Source organism: Ochotona princeps, chromosome 1, assembly GCF_030435755.1.
Source record: "Ochotona princeps isolate mOchPri1 chromosome 1, mOchPri1.hap1, whole genome shotgun sequence".
Taxonomy (NCBI): Eukaryota; Metazoa; Chordata; class Mammalia; order Lagomorpha; family Ochotonidae; genus Ochotona; species Ochotona princeps.
In genome coordinates, this window is record NC_080832.1 from 30,804,280 (window position 1) to 30,825,827 (window position 21,548).

The following is a 21,548-nucleotide window of genomic DNA, read 5'->3' on the forward strand; positions in this document are numbered from 1 at the left end:
AAAATTTTTTTCTTGAAAAATTTCTTCTATATCTTTTGTTTAGGTTGGATGTATAAAATATGGTTTTAAAAAATCCACAGGATTGATACTATTAAGGCTGTGCATACAGATTGAATTGTTCTCATTTAGAAGTACTTTAAAAGAATTGTTTTGGGAGAGTTTGTAGATAGGAGCTAGAAAATTGTACAAATTCCCTTTTGTGTTATAGGTGGAATTTAATATTCTCAATTCTACCTACCCTATCTTCCTGTAGGCGCACAGGTGACTTGGCTTTTGCTTACGGCAGCTGAGAGTCCCACTGCTTCCTTCTTAGTATCTGTTCTTTTTTTTTTTTTAAGATTTATATATTTTTATTACAAAATCAGATATACGGATACAGAGAGGAGGCGAGACAGAGAGGAAGATCTTCAATCCGATGTTTCACTCCCCAAGTGACGCCAAAGGCCGGTGCTGTGCCGATCCAAAGCCAGCAGTCAGGTGCTCTTCCTGGTCTCCCACAAGGGTGCAGGGTCCCAAGGCTTTGGGCTGTCCTCTACTGCTTTCCCAGGCCACAAGCAGGGAGCTGGATGGGAAGTGGAGCTGCCAGGATATGAACCGGCGCCCATATGGAATCCCGGTGTGTTCAAGGCGAGGACTTTAGCTGCTAAGCCACGCCGCAGAGCCCTCTTTGTGCTGTTCTGAAGTACTATTTCCAAAGTAGTCATGAGCAAGCCAATCCTCTCATTAAAATCCTTCATTAAGTTCCAGTTGCTATAGTTAATACCGGTATATTGAATATGGTTGCCTGCTCTTATCCATAGGGATATATTTCAATATCTCTAGTGATGCTTGCAACTGCAGAGGGTACCAAACCCTGGTAACACTATGGTTTTTCCTACCCATTCTGCTTGATTAACGTTAATTTCTAAATTAAGCACAGCACAAATTAGCAATTGCTAATAAGATAGAAGAACTCTAATAATGCACTCTAAAAAGTTCTTTAAAATATAAAAAGTTTCTTGTTTCTGGAATTTTCCATTTCATATTTTCAGGCTGCAGAAGGTGGAACTGTGGATCAGAGGGAAGTCTACTATAGCTGAAAATTGCTAAGAGTAGACCTGAAATAAAAGCACACACACACAAAAATGCTATGAGTAGACCTGAAATAAAAGCACAGAAAATTGCATGTACTAGAATACATTCATTTAATCACCTGATTTACACATTTCACACTATATACATATATCAAAACATTATATTGTACACAGCAAATATATGTGTTTGTTAATTGTCAGCTTAGGAAAAAAACATATTGTGAAATGTAACCTTCATCCTGAAATCTATCGGGAGCTAGTGTTAGATTTTTTTTTTTTACTTTTATTTATTTTTTATTATTTTAATTTAATATTTAAAATAATTTTTACATAGTTTATTAGGACACATTGTGTCAGCACTACAGGAATGGGTAAGACCATTGTTTACACATTTTTTTTTTCTGTATCTGGGGTAAGTGGGGAGACAAAGGGGAAGCCCCACCAAGCCTCCCACCCACCCCAGGATCCCTAATGTGAGGCATGCTCCAAGGGCACTGCTCAAGTGGCTTTGATAGCTCAACAGTTCTAAATTGCTGTCAATCTTTCCATTCCAAGCGCGATGAAATCTCTCCATAATCCACTGGCTGAAATAGATTACCTTAGAGACTCCATTTGCCCAGATTTTCACTTTAGTCTGTCCTCCGTCCTCTGTTGTGGTAACAAGTTCCCTCTGAAGCTTCCGATGGACTGCCATATCCTCATGTGCACCTTAATATGCTGTCCACTGTTCCTTCCGAACCTCTGAGGAGGCTCAGCTTTGACACATGCACTCCATGGTCAGACCATGGAACCTGCACTTCTCTTCATGGTTGGGGTTCTGATATCAGCAGTTTAGTTGGAAGGATCCTCCAAAAATCTTTGAAGTGATCCCAGACCTGATTCTTGTGTGTTCTTGCCTTCACAGGGTCTGGCACAGTCCATTGTCCCAATGAGCTTATGCCTCTGCTGGTGGTTGCATTTGCTGGGTCAGTTCTGTTTCCAGCCCTATCTTCCCCATGAACCCATGGGTGTTGCAGTCCGGACTGATTCTGCCCAGCGCATACTCGGCCCTTAGACAAACCACTCGGCCTAGTCGGAGTGACCTGCAGTAACTACCACCAGGCCCGCCCCCTGCCCTGGTTCCTGTGCTTGCCAGTATGTACAGTAGACTGGTCCAGTCTGCCCCACATCCCATTCAGCTCTCATAGATGTCAATGGGCATTAAAGCCTAGTGCAACCCAACCAGCTCCACTATCCAGCCCACGCTAGTGCCAGCGGGTGCCACCATCTGTCTAGCCATGCCTGCCACAGTTCTGGTTTTCATGCTCTCCAGTGGGACTGATAACCTAAGAGGGAGGTACCCACTATTTCCCTACTGGGCCCATTCCCACATCATGCACTTTTCAGGTGGTTCTGCAGTTTAACTTGACAGAATTAGCTCCCAGTGGCTCATCTGCCAGCTGATGCTGTGGCAAAACCCAGCCAACCTTCACCCACTCTGATTTATGCTTGCACCAGTAGGAACAGTTAGCCTAGCCTGGCTTTTCCCTGATCTAGCTCACATGAGGCCCACAGGTGTTGTAGCCCTGCCTGGTCTGGTCTGCCCCATCTAGACTCAAGCTCTCCGGGAGTGGCTGTCTAGCAGGGGAACTCTCCACATTCCCCCTACTAGCTTTGTCCCCTCACCCCGTGGCTTCCATGTGTGATGGTTGGGTGCTGCAAACCAGTTTGGCATGGACAACCTTGCCTTGGCCTTTGCCAGTGGGTGCCTGGCCTATCCCAGCCCACCCTCAATTCTGGCTCAACTGGTGGAGGTACAGCTTAGCCCAGTCCAGTAGGCTCCCCCATCCCAGCCGTAATGTGTACTGGTATGTGTTGCTACCGAACCTGGCTGGACCACACTCTGTCCTGGTGCTTGGATTCACCAGCAGGTGATGCGAACTGGTTCAGCCTGGTCTGCCCCTGACCTGTGCCAAATGTATGCCAATAGGCTGCTCCCTATCGTGGTTCTTGCACTCACCTGCAGGGACTGTGAGCTCTTCAATCAGAACCTCTCCCAATGCCAGATCTTGCATATACCGTGGTGTCCATGGGCCAACCCTATTTAGTCCACATCCTGTCCTGGCAGGAACATTGGCCTTTCCTGATTGGCCTTCAACCCATTCCATTTTTACTGTTGGATGTTTCAGCACAGCCATGGCTCATTCTTACCCAAACTCAGCTCACACATGGCTCAGTAGGGAAAGAGACCTAGCCTAGTCCCTCCTATACCCAAGTCCACATTTATGACTGCAGTCATATCCAGACCAGAACACGGTCCCCATTCTGGCATCGTCCTTTCCAGTGGAAACCCCAACCCAGCCATGGTGTTCTCTTAGCTACCCAACAAGGCCTGTTCCCAACCAAGGATCATGTGCATGCCAGTGGTTGCTCTGCTATAACTTGGCATAGCCCCTCACCTGTCTTGGCCTTTGCCTTAGATGTTGTGCCCTAGCATCCCTCGCTCATGCAGACCAGCAGGTGTAAGAGCCTAGCTCGGCATGACCTGTGCTCCAGCCTGATTTCTGTTCTTGCTTATGAGCTACGGTTTACTCGGCCCTGCTTGGTTGGTCCCCTTCCATAATCAATCCACACATTAGCCAGTCATTTGAGCTACATTGCCCAGCTTGCCTCACCCTCAGTCCTGGACCATGTGATCATCAGTGAGAGTTACGATCCTCTAGGAGAGTTTCCCAAGTTTCCCCACTTGACCCATTCCCAAACCCAGATCTCATACATGCCAGTGGGCATTAGGCCTTCACCTGGCATAGCCTGCCCCTCCATCTTCGCCTTGTATGAGCTGGTGAATGTTGTAGCCCGGCCCACCCCCACACCCTGTTTAAGGAAGCACATGCAGGTGCTGCTCCCTTAACCAGCCCAGACTTTTATTGATCCCTGTACCTGTGAGTGATGGCAGGTTCCATGGTCACACCTAGCTCAGACCTTCACCACCCCAACTCTTGAGCTAACCACGGGACTTCTATTTCTATAGGATTTGGCCCTTACATTGCTCACAAAATATACCCCTGGACATGGTTCTCTTGTGTGCTGGTTAGTGTCATGGATCTTCCTAATGTGATCTGTCCCCTGTTCTGATATTCTGTCAAGTACTAGGATCTAGCCCTGCTAGACAGGCCCCCAGACCTAGCTTTCACATGGACTGGCATGTGGTAGTCAGCATTGTTTGGTAATAACAAGTCCTACACAGGACTCACATAGGATGGTGTATCAATCTGACCCATACTGTTTGGCTTCTCCCCTCCAAACCACCAGGTCCAGTACCCATGCTTACCTTCAAGTAAAGTGACCCTGCCATTGGGAGTCCCTCGGATTGATTCCTCACCAACATGCATAGTGGCCTCATTCATGGATGTACCTAGGCAGCATTTCCACATCCCAAAGACCCCAGAGATCACTGTTGGGTGGCCAGCAGGCAGAGCCTGGTGCCAGTTGGAATACTGGCCACCCTAAAGCCCGGAATTTGCTCTCTATGTGGCATTAGTGACTTTGGCCAGGGCCTGAAGCATTGAGTCCAACCTGGCTTTTGGGTATTCCCAGCAGCCGATAGACTGCAGGAAGCCCTTTCCATGCAGGCCCCAAGGTTGAACTCCCCTGTGTCCTCCCCTTGGATGATGGTGGCGGTGGGTCTAGTGTTAGGTTTAAATAGAGGAGCCAGATGACCGGGATATTTCTTTCCCACTTTTCTTACCCTATTCATTCTGCAAAAATTAATTTTAGCAATCCTTTTTGAGAGGTTCTCTGAACTGTATTGATCATTTGGCCGGATGCTGAGTAACTTATACTGCAGAGTTCAGCTGTCGTCTTGCCTCCCTTATACCTGAAAACCATCTCACTCCTTTTGCTGTTGGCAGCGACTTCCTAGGGCAGGTTTTGTTAAATTAGAGTGATGTGCATTCAAGGGTGTATCTGACTTTGGAGGAAGCAACAGGAATACCACATTGAAGTGGTTTCGAAAACTTTCCCATCTTATTTTTCTACGTGTCACTTGAACAAGCCCAGGTTTCCTTTACTTTGTCTTCTTAAACAACTGAAGCAAACTGTTCTTTTCTTATTTGAAAGACAAATTTACAGAGGGATGGAGAGAAGGAGAGATCTGTCTGCTGACCATTCCTCAAATGGCTTCAATGACTGGAACTGAGCTGGTCCCAAGCCAGGAGCTTCTTCCAGGGCTCCTACGTGGGTGGAGGGGCACAAGGACTTGAGCCATCCTGCACTGCCTTCCTAGGCCATAAGCAGGGAGTTGGATCAGAAATTGAGAAGCTGGGACAATAACTGGTACCCATGCGTGATGTCAGCGCCTCAGGCAGATGATTAGTTTGTTGAAACACTGTGCCAGCCCCCATAGATTTTTTTTTTTAAAGATTTATTTATTTTATTACAAAGTCAAATATACAGAGAGGAGGAGAGACAGAGAGGAAGATCTTCCGTCCAATGATTCACTCCCCAAGTGAGCCGCAACGGCCGGTTCTGTGCCGATCCGAAGCCGGGAACCAGGAACCTCCTCGAGGTCTCCCACAAGGGTGCAGAGTCCCAAAGCATTGGGCTGTCCTCGACTGCTTTCCCAGGCCACAAGCAGGGAGCTGGATGGGAAGTGGAGCTGCCGGGATTAGAACCGGCGCCCATATGGGATCCCGGGGCCTTCAAGGCGAGGACTTTAGCCGCTAGGCCACGCCGCCGGCACCCCCATAGATTTTTAATCAGGCTATTGTGATAACCCCTTTTCTCCTTTTATATTTTAGGGAATGGGACTGAGTATGCCATACTGGTTTGTCTTAAACTGTAAATGAATAATGAAATTTAAGTGCAGGATTAAGTTGATGAATTGTAACTAGAATCTGCAATTTATATTTTATTTAGCATCTTTTATTGTTTCCTTCATATATCTGATGTAAACGGGGAATTTAAGGAAGAAGCTGCACCCAGTTTTCCACCCACCCCAGGTCCCAGATGTGGGGCTGCTCCAAGGGTCTTGCTCAAGTGATCTTGATAGTTCACCGGTTCTGAATTGCTGCCACTTTCGCCACTCCAAGCACGATGAGCTCATTGAAGAATCCACTGAATCTCCATTTGCCCAGTTTTTCACTGCCAGCCTACAGCTGAGGTGGTTGATTGACTAATTCTGTCTTCTGTCTATTCATGGTTAGGGTTCTGTGTCTGGCAGTTTGATTCTAAAGAGACTTTGTCTGAGATGTTCTCAGACCAGATTCTTGTATGTACTAGCAAGCACAGGGCCTGGCACAGTCCATCATCCCAATCAGCTGGTGGTTGCAATTGCTGGGTCAGTTCTGTTTCCAGCCCTGTCTTCCACTGGAACCAATTGGTGTTGCAGTCCAGTCTGGTTCTGCCCAGCGCATACTCGGCCCTCACACAAACCAGTGTGGGCTTCAGGCTAGTCGGAGCAACCCACAATAACTCCCACCAGGCCCGCCCCCTGCCCTGGTTTGCCAGTATGTGCAGCAGACTAGTCCAGTCTGTCCCACATCCCCTTTAGCTCTCATACATGTCAGTGGGTATTAAAGCTTAGTTCCATCTAACCAGCTCCACTATCCAGCCTTCACGGATGTTGTTGGGTGACTATCTAGCCACCGTAGCCCCTGTCCTAGTTTTTGTGCCCTCTTGTGGGAGTGGTAACCCAAGAGGGAGGAGCCCACTATTTCCCTCCCAGGCCACTCCCACTTCCGGATTATAATGCACTCTGCAGGTAGTTCTGTGGTTGAACTTGACAGAATTAGCCCCCAGTGCCAGCTTCTGCCAGCTGATACTGAGGCTAAGCCCAAACAACCCTCACCCACTCTAATTGTAGATTGCACCATAGGATCAATCAGCCCAGCCTGGCTTTTCCCTGATCTGGTCCACATGAGGTCCACAGGTGTTGTAGCCCTGCCTTGTTGGGTCTGCCTCCATCCCAGCTCACGCTGTCCAGTGGGAGTAGCTGTCCAGCAAGGGAAGCACCCCATATTCCCCTCCATCTCCGCCACCTCACTTCCTGGTTCTCACGGGTGCTGTTGGGTGCTGCACTCACATCTGGTACAGGCAACCTCACCTTGGCAATGAGTATTGTGTACTGCTTTTGTCACGACCGAACCTGGCCCGACCCACACTGTTCCAGCGTTTGAATTTGCCAGTGGGTGATGTGAACTGATTCAGCCTGGTCTTCCCCCAACCCATGCTGAAGGTATGCCAGTGGGACACTTTCCATGGCCTGTTCTGGGCTGTTTCCTTTCGTGCTTTTTGCGTCTACCTGCAGGTTCTGTGTCCTGCCACAGGAGTTGTCCAGACTCCTCCATCAAAACCCCTCCCAACGCCAGATTTCGCGCATACTAGGGGGTCCATGAGCCAGCACTACTCAGTTTACCTCCTGTCGTAGCAGGAACAGTGGCTTTTCCTAACTGGCCTTCAACCCAAACTGGTTCTTGCTCTTGGATGTTTCAACCCAGCCGCGGATTGTCCATAACCACATAGAGCTCACACATGGCTCAGTAGGGGTTAAGACCTAGCCTAGTCCGTCCCACATCTACCCTGGTCCTCCAGAACACCAGAAGGTGTTGCAGTGTGGCACAGCCCAGTACGTGCAGTCCCAGTCCACACTTGTGCCAAGGGAGACTACAACGGTATCCTGATCAGAACATAGCCCCCATTCCAGCTCGTGTGCCCCTTAGTGGGAACCTCCACCCATCTATGGTGTCCCCTTAGCTCCCCACCAGGTCTATTCCCAGCTAGTGTTCAGCATGCCAGTGGTTGCTGTGACTCAGCTTGGCACAGCCCCTCACCTGTCGCTACCCCTGCCCTAGACACTGTGGCTCAGTGTCCGTGGCTCACGCAGACCAGTAGGTGCAAGAACCTAGCTGGGCGTGTCTTGTGCTCCATTCTGGTTTCTAATTTTATTTATGGCTAAGGTTTGCTCAGTTCTACCCGGTACTCCTGTTCCATTGCCATTTCATACATTGACCAGCTGTTAGAGCTACTTTGCCCAGCTTATCCAACCCCCAGATCTGGACCACATGTTCACCAGTGGACACTATGACTCGCCAGTGAAGTTTCCCAAGTTTCTCCACTTGATCCCCTTCCCGACCTAGTTCTCATATATGCCATTGGGTTTTAGACCAGTGCCCAGCATAGTCTGGCCTTCCGTTTGGCCTTGCATGAGCTGGTGAATGTTGCAACCTGGCCCACCCCACACCCTATTCAGGATGCACATTCGGGTGCTGCTACCTTGACCAGTCCAGACTGTTGTCAGTTCTTTAATCTGTGATTGATGGCAGACTGCTTGGTCACTCCTAGCTTAGTCCATCACCACTCCATCTCTTGAACAAACCCATGGGGCTAGAATTTCCATAGGGTTTGGCCCACACACCCCCCACAGAATCTTCCCCTGGATATGGTTCTCTAGCATGCTTGTTAATGTCATGGCCCTGCCTAATGTGACCGGTCTCTTCTGGGTCTGCTCTGTTTCCAGCCCTGTCATCCACTTGAACCAATGAGTATTGTGGTCCAGCTTAATCCTGCCCACTTCATACTCACTCCTTACGCAAACCAGTGGGAGCTGCAGCCTAGTTGGGGTGACTCACCATAACCCCCACCAGGCCTGCTCCCTTCCCTAGTTCCCATGCATGCGAGTATGTACCGCAGGCTTGTTCAGTCTGTCCCACATCCCATTAAGCTCTGGTTCTTCTCAATGGGTATTGAAGCCTATTCGACCCAACCAGCCTACTGTCCAGCCCACACACATGCTTTTGGGTGCCTTTCTGTCTAGCCACCCCTGCTCCTGTCCTGATTTTCTTTTTTTTTTTTTTTTTTTAAAGATTTATTTTATTTTCATTACAAATTCAGATATACTGAGAGAAGGAGAGATAGAGAGGAAGTGGAGCTGCCGGGATTAGAACCAGCGGCCATATGGGATCAAGGCGAGGACCTTAGCCACTAGGCCACGCTGCCAAGCCCTCCTGTCCTGATTTTCATGCTCTGCAGTGGGAGTGATTACCCACAAGGGAGGTGCCTATTATCTCCCTACTAGGCCACTCCAAGTTCTGGATTGTGCACTCTCCAGGTGGTTCTGGCATTTAACTTAACAGAATTTACCCCTGGTGCCAGTCTCTGTCATCTGATCATGTGGCAAAGTCCAACCAAACCTCACCCACTCTAGTTTTGCTTGCCCCAGTTGGAACAGTCAGCCCAATCAAGCCTTTCCCCATTCTAGCTCACATGAGGCCCTCACCTGTCTCAGCCTTTGCCTTCAGTGCTGTGGCATAGTATCCCTGCCTCCTGCTGACCGGTTGGTGTAGGAGCCTAGGTTGGAATGACATGTGCTCCATCCTGATTTCTATTCTTTTTTTTGTGATTTGAAGTTTGCTTGGCTCTGCCCTGTCCTCCCCCTTTCAGTTGCAGCTCGGCCCACCCCACATCTTGTTTTAGGATGCTCCTTCGGGTGGTGCTGCCTTGACTTGCCCAGATTGCCATCAGTTCCTTTACCTGTAATTGATGGCAGGTGCCATGGTCACTCCTAGCTTAGCCCAACACCACCCCAGGTCACGAGCTAACCTGCAGGACTTGTAATTCCACAGGGTTAGGCCCACACTTCCCCCACAGAGTTTGCCCCCAGACCAAGTTATCTAACTGCTGGTTAGTGCCTTGACCCTGCTGAGTGTGACCAGTCCACTATTCCACCACCCAGTCAAGTAATGGTACCTAGCCCTGCCAGACAGGCCCCCATCCATAGCTTTGGTGTGGACTGGTATGTGATGGTCAGTGATGCTCTATGCTAACAGCCCATCTCAGGATTCCTAATTTGGCTGATGAATCAGTCTGGCCCAAATAGATCTTATGGACGCTACCCTCCAAACCATCAGGACTCAGTGCCACTCTTGCCCTAAAGTTTCATGACCCTGTTACTGGGAATCACAGGGAATTCATGTCTCACCTACACTAAAGCGGGCCTTATTCATGGGTGTCCTTAAGCAGCTATTTCATATCATAAAAACCCCAGTGCTTGCTGCTGGGCGGCCAGCAGGCAGAGCCTGGCACCATTTGGTGCACTGGCCACCCAAAGCCAGCACTCAAAGGACCGAAAGGCAGTGGCTTTGGCCTGAGTCCCCAGCCTTGGATCCCACCCGGCAGGGGCACCCGCCACAGCCCCCACACTGTGGGGGGTTGCAAGCTGCCCCCAACCCCAAGGCCCGGAATCCTCCCTCCTTTTTATATTTTAAAGGAAATCATAGACATGAAAAGTATACAGTTTAAAATTCAGCTGTCTCCTTTCTGTCAATACCTCACTGAGCCACACGGTGGTGCTGTCATCTTGAAGTACTGTTTCTGTAGTTAAGCTCCTGGTGTGCTGAGACTTGGTTCCCAGCAACACCAATGATCAGCTTTTACCTCTTGTAACCTGAACAAGTCTAAGTGTAGGACTTAAAGCATTACTTCTTGATTTTCTTCAGCTTTACCTCATACTTGATCATTGTTCAGTGAGTATTTTGTAGAATAACGATCTATACCAGGTGCTTGGGAAGAAATAAGCCCATACAAGGACTGCTTCCTACCATCATGGAGCAGCCATCCTCTGGTGCTGTATCATCTCCGATGGGATCACTTCAACTGCCTCCCAGCCGGTGCTGTTCCATGCATTTTCCACAGGGCCACGGAGATTCCTTTAAATCCTGTTGGGGTCATGATTCCTCAGACTCCTTGGAGTATATCACCGGGCGCTACACGATCGCATCACCACCTGCTCTGCGTTGGCACCTCGCAGCATTGCCAGGCCTGCCCCAATCTCCATCTTCCAAGTTTGCGTCTTTCCTTTTGTTTTGCTTTGCACAGTGGAGTTCCCTTCACTCTCAGTCTCTGGATCATAGGCCTGATTTTTATTTTTCTCTTGTTGCTCATTTCAAGCTCATTCTCTCTGCACCAGCTTACATGGAAGCACTTTTGACAGCCTTTCTGTGCAGTCTTCTCTGAGGTTTTAAGGCAGTGCTTGTTCGTGCTCCACTAGATTCTCCTAACCCTGTCCTAGCTCCCTCAGTTCCTCATTTTAACTTCCTATAGGACAGGATCTTAGTCTGTCGTGTCTTCCTCTGCGTGCCCAGTGTTTTGTATGGTGTCTGACTGGGTAGAGATTTTGTTCAGTAAATTATTTGGAAGGCAGGAAAGCCTTGAAACTGTAGTGTATAACCCAAAGGGAAACATAGTTTCAGTGGTAAATTATATAGTACAGATTAGAAATGCAATAGAAAGCCAGAAAAAGGAAAAATTTATTAGTTAGGAACCAGAATCAAACATTTCAGAGTAAACACAATTGATAACTTGCCAGGAAAAAGGAGTCAAACAAAATGACAATAGGCTTGGAAATAGCCATGCATGATGCTTTTGAGACAGTGAAGAAGTTGGGTTACTACTGTGTTGATGGGAAGTAAGGTTGGTGCTCAACTTGAATGCAGATGTAATGTACACAGGATTCAGTAGCATACCTTTCAATATGGTGTTTGCTTTGCTGGCAGAAAACAAGTAATTAATAATAGCACAAGTTCCTCTAAGGACCTTGTTCCTTGCTGACGCGCTCGTGACACCTCTCCCAAGCACCATGTCAAACTGCTTGTTCTCCATCCTTTCTGGGCAAGGCCTTCCTTCTAGGTTATGCTGTGTAGTCCACTCTCGCTCCTATCTGAATCTGGTCAATTGCCTTTTGCATTTGGGAAATCAATTTTAAGAAAATTGAATGTGACCTCTAGATTTGAAGAATACACATGTGAATGTGGATGGATGATATGTGGTGTTGAGCAAGCCCAAAGATGCAGCTATTGTGTAACCAGACGGACATGGCCTTACCAGTGTTTCTTTTCAAACTGGCCTAAAACAAAGTTAAGAGATTTCCATTACTATGTTTATTTCTTGCGTGTTTTTTCTTTTTCAAAGAGGCTGATGTAGGTAAACACTCCTTCTGGAAACTCGTCACTTTACCCAAGGTTGTGCTGAATGCCTTTGTCATTATCTCATCCAGCTCATGCTTTGGCTTCCTGGATCCGACTTTGTCACTTTTTGTTTTGGAGAAGGTGAGTTCTTTGCTGTGGCATGCGAACATAATTGCTGGTTCTTGGGCCCTGCTTTATGGAATACCAAGATAAGACTTTCTAGTGGATGTAAAAATGAGGCAGATGTGGGACTGCATACCGGGATAGCTGTGCCTTCCTTCCATCATGTCCCTGTGACTGAGGGATTTGGCTCAATGAAGAGCGGAATCTTTCACTAAAGTGGCTGGATGTTGGCCTCTCTTCCATGACTTGCTCATGACCTTGTAGGGCCAACATGTACCTCATCTGTGTTGCTGAACAAGGAATCTGGTCCTCTGTGTTCCAGTGAGGCATGAGGTGCTTAGGACCGTTTGGGGTTGGGAAGTCATTCTGTAACAGATCCTTTCTGGATCCACTCAATTTTTAGAGTGTTTTTTAGAATAGGACACTGCTGACTGCATGGGTCTGGAATAGGAGAAAGGAACTAAGAGACTCCAGTGATGAAAAGTAAATGTTGACTTTTTAAGAGTTTGGTATTATAAAGTTTCTTCTTAAATAGTTAGGAAGAAAGATTATTGATGATGCAATAAAATTAATAATCACGTATGGCCATTAATTATACCAGATACTATGTATCTATAAGGAGCCCTAAGTGAACAATGTAATTAAGTTGCTGCAGTGAAATAACATGATTATCAGCTCAACTATCCAAGAAGTTTCTAAGATAGTAATTTTCATGCTTTCTGAACATTGATACATTATATAATGTAATGATTAAAATGAATTTACTTTTGCAATTTCTCCCTATATTTTGAAATCATGACAATTTGAGGTACTTCACAGATAAGGCTGGGGACTGTAGTTTTCATGTGTGACCCAAGGTTTAGGGAGCAATGTAACATCGTGTTTAACTGGTGAACATCTATAAGATAACACACAAGAAATATTCTATTGTTGCAGTGACCCAATCCATATTCATCATCAACTATGCATCTCTTTGAGTCACTGTTTTCTGTGCTCCTGGAAAGTTGTGTCTAATGAAAAATAATGTGTGACTTATCTCTGAGAAACCCAAGTTGTTTCCATAGAAGAAGTCAGCCACTGCACCCCTTCCAGGAAAAAGTAGTTTATTTAAATGGGAAGAAGGAGACAGGTTTCCCCCAAAGACACCTGTGTCTGCCCACTTGTCATGTGATGGTGGGAAGGGGGGCCCCTACTTGCTCCAGGTTGGTTCGCGTCATACTTTCACTCCATCAGGGCTGTTGGCGGTGCCTCACCCTGGAGGACTTTTCTCAGTTCAGAGAGAACTTACTACACATCCTTTTTCAGGTTGGAAGGTTATTGTTCCATACAACTGTAACCTATAACATTCTCAGAAATTTACTTTCTATTTTGTAAATGTTTCTTTTCTCATTGTCAGAAAACTTTGTTCTCTCAGATTTATTTATTTACTTGGAAGACAGAGTTAAAAAGAGAGAGAGAGAGATGGGTGGGTGGGAGAGAGAGATCTTCTGTCTGCCTAGTTCACTCCCTTAAATGGTTGCTATGACCGGCCTAGGCTAGTCAGAAGCCAGGAGCCATGAGAGCAAGCTCTGTTCTGATAGTTTTTATATACATTAAAGCTTTTGGAACCCTTGCTTTTATATAAAAATACTATGGTCAGAGGAGCAAAATTGTATTTTTAATATTAAATGCTACAAAACAAAACAAACTTGGGTGTACTGGCCTTTGCCTAGGCATTTAGCTTCCCTTTAGAGAAAAAGCATTTAATTTTTAAAAGTAAGACAAAAATTAGGAAAATATTGAGTACTGTTAGTAGACTCATGGTACCGACAAGAGCTGAAGAAATGACGGGGGAGACGGATGATTATTTTAAAAGTGACTTTTCCCTGTGACTTTAACGGAGAATTTCTTTTATAGTTTAATTTACCAGCTGGATATGTGGGACTGGTATTCCTGGGTTTGGCGCTGTCTTACACCATTTCCTCACCACTGTTTGGTTTGCTGAGTGACAAAATGCCTGTACGTATGCTTGCTTTTTATTGGAGTCGCTCCTGTATATTTAGATAAGTGCTTTTCTAGAGGGTGTGAGACTCGTGAGTCATTTAGTTGGGGTGGATCTATCCAATTGGAGCGTTCTCTGTGTCTTCCCACTTCAGCCATGACCTTGAGCAGATTAACTTTTAATTGCCTCATGTATAAAAAGAACAATCTTTAATAAAAAAATTTTTAAAAAATATATTGGAAAGACAAATTTACAGAGAGAAAGAGAGATAGAAAGATATTGTATCCACTGGTTCACTCCCCAAGTGGCTGCAGTGGCCGGAGCTGACCCAATCTAAAGCCAGGAGCCAGGAGCTTCTTCCAAATCTCCTACAGGGTGCAGGGTTCCAAGGCTTTGGACTGTCCTCTGCTGCTTTCCTAAGCCGCAACCAGGGAGCTGGATGGGAATTAGAGTATCTGGGACATAAACCAGCTACCATATAGGATCCCAGTGTGTGCAAGGTGTGGATTTAGCCACTGAGCCATTGTGCCAGGCCCCAGAAGAATCTTTTCTAAAGCTATTGAGTTAGACTTTTTGAGGGAAAATGTTCTTTTATTAAAATAATAATAGTAGGGCCAGGCGTGGTAGCCTAGCACCTAAAGTCCCTGCATTGAATGAGCTAGGATCCCATATGTGTGCTGATTCGTGTCTGTGAACCCTGCTTCCCATCTAGCACCCTGCCTGTGGCCTGGGAAAGCTGTCAAGAATGGCCCAAAGCCTTGGGACCCTGCACCCAAGTAGGAGATCCCGAGGAGGCTCTTGGCTCCTGGCTTCAGATCGACTCAGTTCTGGCTTTTGCAGCTGCTTAGGGAGTGAATCAAAGAATGGAAGATCTTCCTCTCTGTATATTTGCCTTTCCAATAAAAATAAATCATCTTTAATAATAATCATATTCATCATAATAATAATGGCAGGGAAGGGGAGGATTCATGCTAAGCGTTAGGGCAGAATCTGTAACATTATTATGGGACTTGATTAAATGGGTTTTGCTCTAGGAAGAGATAGTTTTGGTTTTCTGTGAGAGTGAATGGATTTTTTGTGTATATATTCATTGTTCTACAGCCTTCCAGACAGAAAACCCCCTCTTGCTAGAGCTAGCGATTCTACACGGCTGACTAGCATATGGAATTATGATATGATATCCAAATCTCAAATGTCTACACTCTTGTGCTTCTTTTTTGCATTTCTTTTGTTCATTAGATAGACGTATATATTTTATTGCATAAATATTTATCAAGACCTGAATCCCGTGGAGATTACATAGGACCTTAGTTGAGCAGATATTATAGCTCTATACAACCCCTGCTTAAGGGATGCTTTCATTGAATAGTGCTTCCGTGTGTTCAAACGTCTGTAAAAGGAGCAGAGGGGCTCACCAACAGAAGTGTTTCCAGCAGCCCTGAGGTTGGACAGTCTAAGATCGAAGCACTCACAGATTCCTTGACAGTGAGGCTCCTCTTCTGGCTCGCAGCTGTCTTTCCCCATAGTTCACTTGATAGAGGAGCAAGGGAAGTTTCTGGGCTTTTTTTCCTAAACACACTCATCCTGCTCCCGAGGTCTCCTCCTTCATGCCCTGATATCTCCTCTGCAAAGGCTCATCTCCAAACGCTGCTATGCTGGATGTTGGGATTTAATGTATGAATATTTGATGAGGAAGTAGAGTAAAATTAACTTAATTTTTAAAAAGTGTGATTTTTAAGGTATTTTAAATACTTAATGGGTCCCTTGTGGTGACTGGTTTTAGACATTGTTGTATGTGGAATAGTTCACCATGTGCAAACTTTGCACTATACTCCATTTCTAAGGAACTCCTATCTTTACTCACTCTTTATAGTGAGATATGTTGTCTTTGCTTTTGAGTTTGTCATCTGCCGTTTTCTCTTCAATGTGAAGTTTAGTTTTCCTCGTTGTATCTGAGTGTTTGGATACCGTGACTCCTGTTATCCAATGGTTCTTTATGTTGTCGGATGACCGAGGGCCTTTCCCCCTCTCTGTTTTTACCAGCATCTAAGGAGATGGCTTCTGGTTTTTGGAAACATAATCACCGCAGGCTGCTTCATCCTCTTAGGCCCTGCCCCAGTCTTGCAGATTAGAAGGTAATTGTTTTCTTCTCTATTTTTCTTTTCTTCTTCCTCAGTCTTTGAGGAGGAGCCAAATCATGTTGTATTTCTGTAACCCCCTTAGCTTGCAGTAGCTGCCTGCCTCACGTCATTTTTTAGTTCAAATGAAACCACCTTCTCCGACCTTTCCCAGCTCTCTCTGATAAGGCATGATGTGGAAAGAGAGACATTTCAGAGTCCTGCTGATGTAGATCTGAATTTTGGCTCTTCTATTTCCTGGTGATGTGAACTTGGGCAAATTAGGTAACTTCCGTGAACACGATGTCCAACGCGGAAGGCACCCCCGTACTCTGCCCTACTCCCGTACTCTGCCCTATTCCACACCGTTTTGTGCTGCATTGAATTTCAAAGCAAAATGACTGAATAAACAATGCTCATGTTGATCTTTTCACAATTTTTCAATGAATTTTAAATGATGAGAAGAAGGCGAGTTGGCTCTACACATGGGATACATGAGAACCGTGATGTAGATGTCAAGATGAAGCATTTTTCCTCCCCCAAAAGTGAAGGGTAAAATTACTGAATGAAGTGGGATCAGATGTGACTCTAACTTTTGTGACACTCATTTCCCTGAGGTGTTGACGTCCTTGCATTAAGTTTCTTGTTTCTTAAAATACTGACTTTTTTTATCCCCCAAATTCTCTTGCAGCCAGCTCTGGTTGCTGGTCCTGGTGTTGGTGGTGAACGGCATTTCTGCTGGCATGAGTATTATTCCAACTTTCCCAGAGATTCTCAGTTGTGCCCAGTAAGTTACTTCCATTGCTTGAAGCATTATACTGGGAATAACAATAAACGCCACAGGCTTTGTTGAATTCCTTGGTTTTGTAGGATGTTGAATATTTTTCTCCCCAATATTGGATTTAATGATATTTTAACACACAGTATGGTGATATAAATAATAATAATAATAATATAGTGATAAAATGATAACACAGGGCAGTATTAATAGATTAATAGATAAAAGAGTGTGGGTAGATGCTTGACTTTGGTTTATGCTTCAGTCGATGGGTGATTTTGAAAAGCTAAAATGAAACGAAATTGTTTCAGTCTTATTCCTGTCTTATGCATTGGGTCTTACATGAACGTAGGATGACCAGCCTCTGTCGTTTGCCGGTTATTCTCTTGTTCAATAGATGTGATGGTGAATGACCAGAAAATTAGGACCCTGCTGGTTTAATTCAGCAATTGTCATTTAACCTGTAGTGAAAATTTTCAGATTTCTAAATTCATGTTATAACTTTAGGAAAATGGAGAAGCCTGTGTTTTCTCAAAATTCTCCATGGTTCTGATCTTCATGTCAAAATTATGGGTCATGATTTTGTTTTGCACTTTTAATTATTTTTATGATATAGTTTTGTAGGTGTAAAAATTCCTTCTTTCCTTCACCTTTCTTCCTTTCCATGTCCCCTCCCATCATTTTCCCCGTATTATTACAGCACTTTAGTCCTTTAGTAACAGTTACAAGTTTACCTTTGCATGCATCACGGCATTGTAGGAATGGACAAAGGTAGAAAATCCAGTACCATATAGTGTCATATGCATCTCTACTCCCATATAAAAGGAGTTTTCCCATTGAATACACCTTGACAGTGTGATACTAATTTTTTTGTTTTACCATTGCTTATATATACAATGCCATGTTACACTTAAATAGCAAAGATTTGTACATGTGACTATTGCTGAAGGACTATCCTATTGTGATAGGGGGAAATGGTAGGGGGAGGAATGGAGAGGGAGGAATGGAGAGGGAGGAAGGGGAAATGGAGGGGAAAATCCCTATATCTACAAAACAGTATCATGGGAAATAGTAATAACAATATGAAAAGAAAAATCTACTTCCGTTATATTGAGGGATGATTTTTTTTTTTAAAGATTTATTGTTCATTGGAAAGCCGGATATACAGAGAGGAGGAGAGACAGAGAGGAATATCTTCCGTCCGATGTTTCACTCCCCAAGTGAGCCGCAACGGGCCGGTGTGCGCCGATCCGATGCCGGGAACCAGGAACCTCTTCCGGGTCTCCCACGCGGGTGCAGGGTCCCAAAGCTTTGGGCCGTCCTTGACTGCTTTCCCAGGCCACAAGCAGGGAGCTGGATGGGAAGTGGAGCTGCTAGGATTAGAACCGGCATCCATATGGGATCCCGGGGCGTTCAAGGCGAGGACTTTAGCTGCTAGGCCACATCGCAGGGCCCCGAGAGATAATTTTTAATATATCTTATATGGTAGGGTTTTCAAAAAGTTCATTGAAGGTGCTTATTATAAAAAAGCTGAATTTGGACTTTAAAAAGTTTTGCACCTAAATCAACTTAGATTTTAATTCCAGTTCCTCATGAACTTTTTTTATGTATCCTCCCTCATGTATTTAGTAGAATCATTTTTGAAAAGCCATGGAGAAAAATCTAGCTTTGAACATTTCTTTGAATTAAGTAGCTTTTTATCTTTAAAGTGGAATGTTCTTGCCACATTGTTTCTGGTTTACCTTAATTTATCTGTTACACAATTTTTTCTCTCATGCGGGTTTTCCTTTTAATAATGGATACAATCATGTCTCTTTGCAGTGAAAATGGATTTGAAGAGGGATTAAGCACACTGGGACTTGTATCGGGTTTTTTCGGTGCAGCCTGGTCACTTGGGTGAGTAGGCATCCCATTGAGTTTCATTCATATCTGCAAGATGCAAAATACCATCCCCATCCTGCAGGGGACTAAAATGCTGAGAGGGCAGATGAGACAGGACTTTCCCAAAGACCAATTTGGTCATCTAGAGTACAACCATAGTTCTCTTATTTTTAAATTTATTTGAGAGGCAGAATGAGATATAGACGAAGAAAGAGAGCTCTTATCCTCTGGTTCCCTCTCAAAATGCCCACCATGGCTGCAATAGCCAGGACTGGCCTGGACTGGGCCAGGACTTCAATCCAGTTATGGGAGGAGCCTGTCGAGTTTAGCCATCATGTGCTGCTTCCCAGGCTGTGCATTGGCAGGAAGCTGGGGTTGGGAACCGGAGCCAGGGATGGAACCCAGGTACTCTGGCATGGGATGTAAGTGTTTTAACCTGAATCTTAACTGCCAGTCTGAATGGAGTTCTGATTCGGACCGTCTGACCTCAAAAACCAAGCACTGAACCTCATCCAAATCATCCCACATACCTTTCTTAATTAAGTGATATCTGTAGTTCTCTTTAGCAGAAACAAGTCTCATTTTTAAAATGCATTCATTCCTTTTTAACCTTCCATTATACAATAAGAACTGTGTGCTAGCAATACAGTATTCAGTCCTTAGGTATGCATCAGACTGAGTATGTTACAGACAGATACTGACTGCAGAAGAGTGTAAAGAACCTTCTGGACATGTGTCCTCTTTCTTCATGTTTATATGAGCTGTCAACCTATCAGCAGCTGTTATAACCTTAGAATTGCTTATAAAATTTGAACTTCATTATCAGGTAGAATTCTTTTTTCTCATATTCATGATATACCCAGGAATTTCTTCCTTTAATTTTTATAGCTGTAATTAAAGGAAGATCTATTATTGAGGAATCAAACAGTTTTTAGAAAGCAGTCACAATTTGGTATTATGTAGTATTCTTTCTTCTTTCCACTGTCAGTGCTTTTATAGGACCAACAGTTGGTGGATTTCTATATGAGAAAATTGGTTTTGAATGGGCAGCAGCAATACAAGGCCTGTGGGCTCTGATATGTGTGAGTATCCGGTCTTCTGCTTTCCTCTGCCTTGTATTTGTGGAGAAATGTGACTTGGAGATGTCACATTAACCAGTGTCTTTAATTGTGTTAAAGGGATTGGCCATGGGCTTGTTTTATCTGCTGGAGCACTCGAGGAGAAGAAGGTATGGTTGGCTTATGAGCTTTCCTTTTTTTTAATCGTTAGCTTACAGTAGTGGAACAGAAATACTCATTTTTTGAAACCATTTTATTGATTGACGGATTGATGGATTGATTGATTGATTGATTTAATGTTGGCAGCTGGGGGAGAGGGAGAAAGCGATATCAACCTTCCATCCACTAGTTGCTCCCTGGAGTTTCTTCCTCGTTTCCTGTGTGGATAGCAGGGTGCCTAGTACCTGTTTCCCAGGCCATTAGCACAGAGCTAAGTTGGAAGTGGAGCGGCTGGTATTCGAAGCAGTGCTTACATGAAATGCTGCCTTGCAGGTGATAGATTTGCCTGATACACCACAACACTGTAGTATGGATTTCCACATGGACCATTTTACATCCATTCTTTTTTTTTTTTTATCATATTGAGGAATACCACGCAAATACCATCTTACATTCATTCCTTTATCAGGGAACTCAGGCTGTTTGTTTGGCAGATGTTTCAAGGAGACAGCCGGAAAGAGATGCTGGGCTTGTTTTTGTTCTATGTTGTCACTGAAAATAAGAAATACTAACATTTTCCTTTTCTTTCCCTTAACATAGATCCATACTCCAAAACATCCAGGGCACAGAGTGGGAACGGACTGCTCTGCTCTCCGAGGAAATCCACCCTTGCACTGTTCTGGAGTGATTCAAGAGTGGGAGATCCCCTGGCCTTGAACCTGGAGCCAGCCTTGAACCTGGCTGCTGAGAGAGGGATTCTCCTGGCCTTGAACCTGGCTGCTGAAAGTTTCCTTACTATTTCTGTGTTTGCACAGACTCCACGGACTTCATGCTAGCAGTCTAGAAATGCTAGTGTGCTTTGATGATCCCATGTTGGGCTGCACGACTATTGTCTTGAGAAGCTGGCCTGTTGGCAGGCACATTTGAGATCTTAAGGATGAGCGTGGTAGTTGGACAATCAGGCGAAGTTTGCCTTTTCTGAGTAACCACACTTAGGCTTGACTATTTTCCTCATGCCGTTGCATTTCCTTGCTTTTTATTCTAAGCGCTGATTCTGAATATGATTTTTTTTATGACCAACAACTGAAATGAATTGATACATTCAAAATATACAGGGCAACTTTACATTTGTTTTTGAGAAATGGAATTAAAAGCTTTTTGATACCCAAAAATTTTGAAATCCTTGCCTGCCTTTTTCATAACACACAGTTTTTAAAATAAGTAAAGACCTCTCCTATGCATAGATTTCAAACATTTTTTACCTTAAAATAAACCTATCTTTTTTTTATTAATTATTTTGCATTTTGTGGCAGTTTCATAGGCTCTGGGAATCCCCCACCCCTCCCTATGCCCCTCTCCCCTGGTGGATTCCTCCACCTTGATGCAGTATTACAGTTCAAATTCAATCAAGATTCTTTCCTTGCAAACATATACCAAG

General features: G+C 44.8%; 1 protein-coding gene across 2 annotated transcripts in view; it reads left to right on the plus strand.

Annotated features, from left to right (window-relative positions):
* Positions 1 to 21,220, plus strand: part of SLC18B1 (solute carrier family 18 member B1) — a 36,442-nt gene extending 15,222 nt beyond the window's left edge. For both annotated transcript variants that reach the window (XM_058673673.1, XM_058673633.1), the window contains exons 7-14: positions 12,018 to 12,154; positions 14,033 to 14,134; positions 16,161 to 16,252; positions 16,926 to 17,021; positions 18,834 to 18,908; positions 19,882 to 19,975; positions 20,072 to 20,121; positions 20,711 to 21,220. In XM_058673673.1, coding sequence (XP_058529656.1) covers positions 12,018 to 12,154; positions 14,033 to 14,134; positions 16,161 to 16,252; positions 16,926 to 17,021; positions 18,834 to 18,908; positions 19,882 to 19,975; positions 20,072 to 20,121; positions 20,711 to 20,798 — 734 coding nt within the window. In that variant the 3' untranslated portion in view covers positions 20,799 to 21,220. The remainder of the gene's footprint in view (positions 1 to 12,017; positions 12,155 to 14,032; positions 14,135 to 16,160; positions 16,253 to 16,925; positions 17,022 to 18,833; positions 18,909 to 19,881; positions 19,976 to 20,071; positions 20,122 to 20,710) is intronic.
* Positions 21,221 to 21,548: the final 328 nt, after the last annotated feature.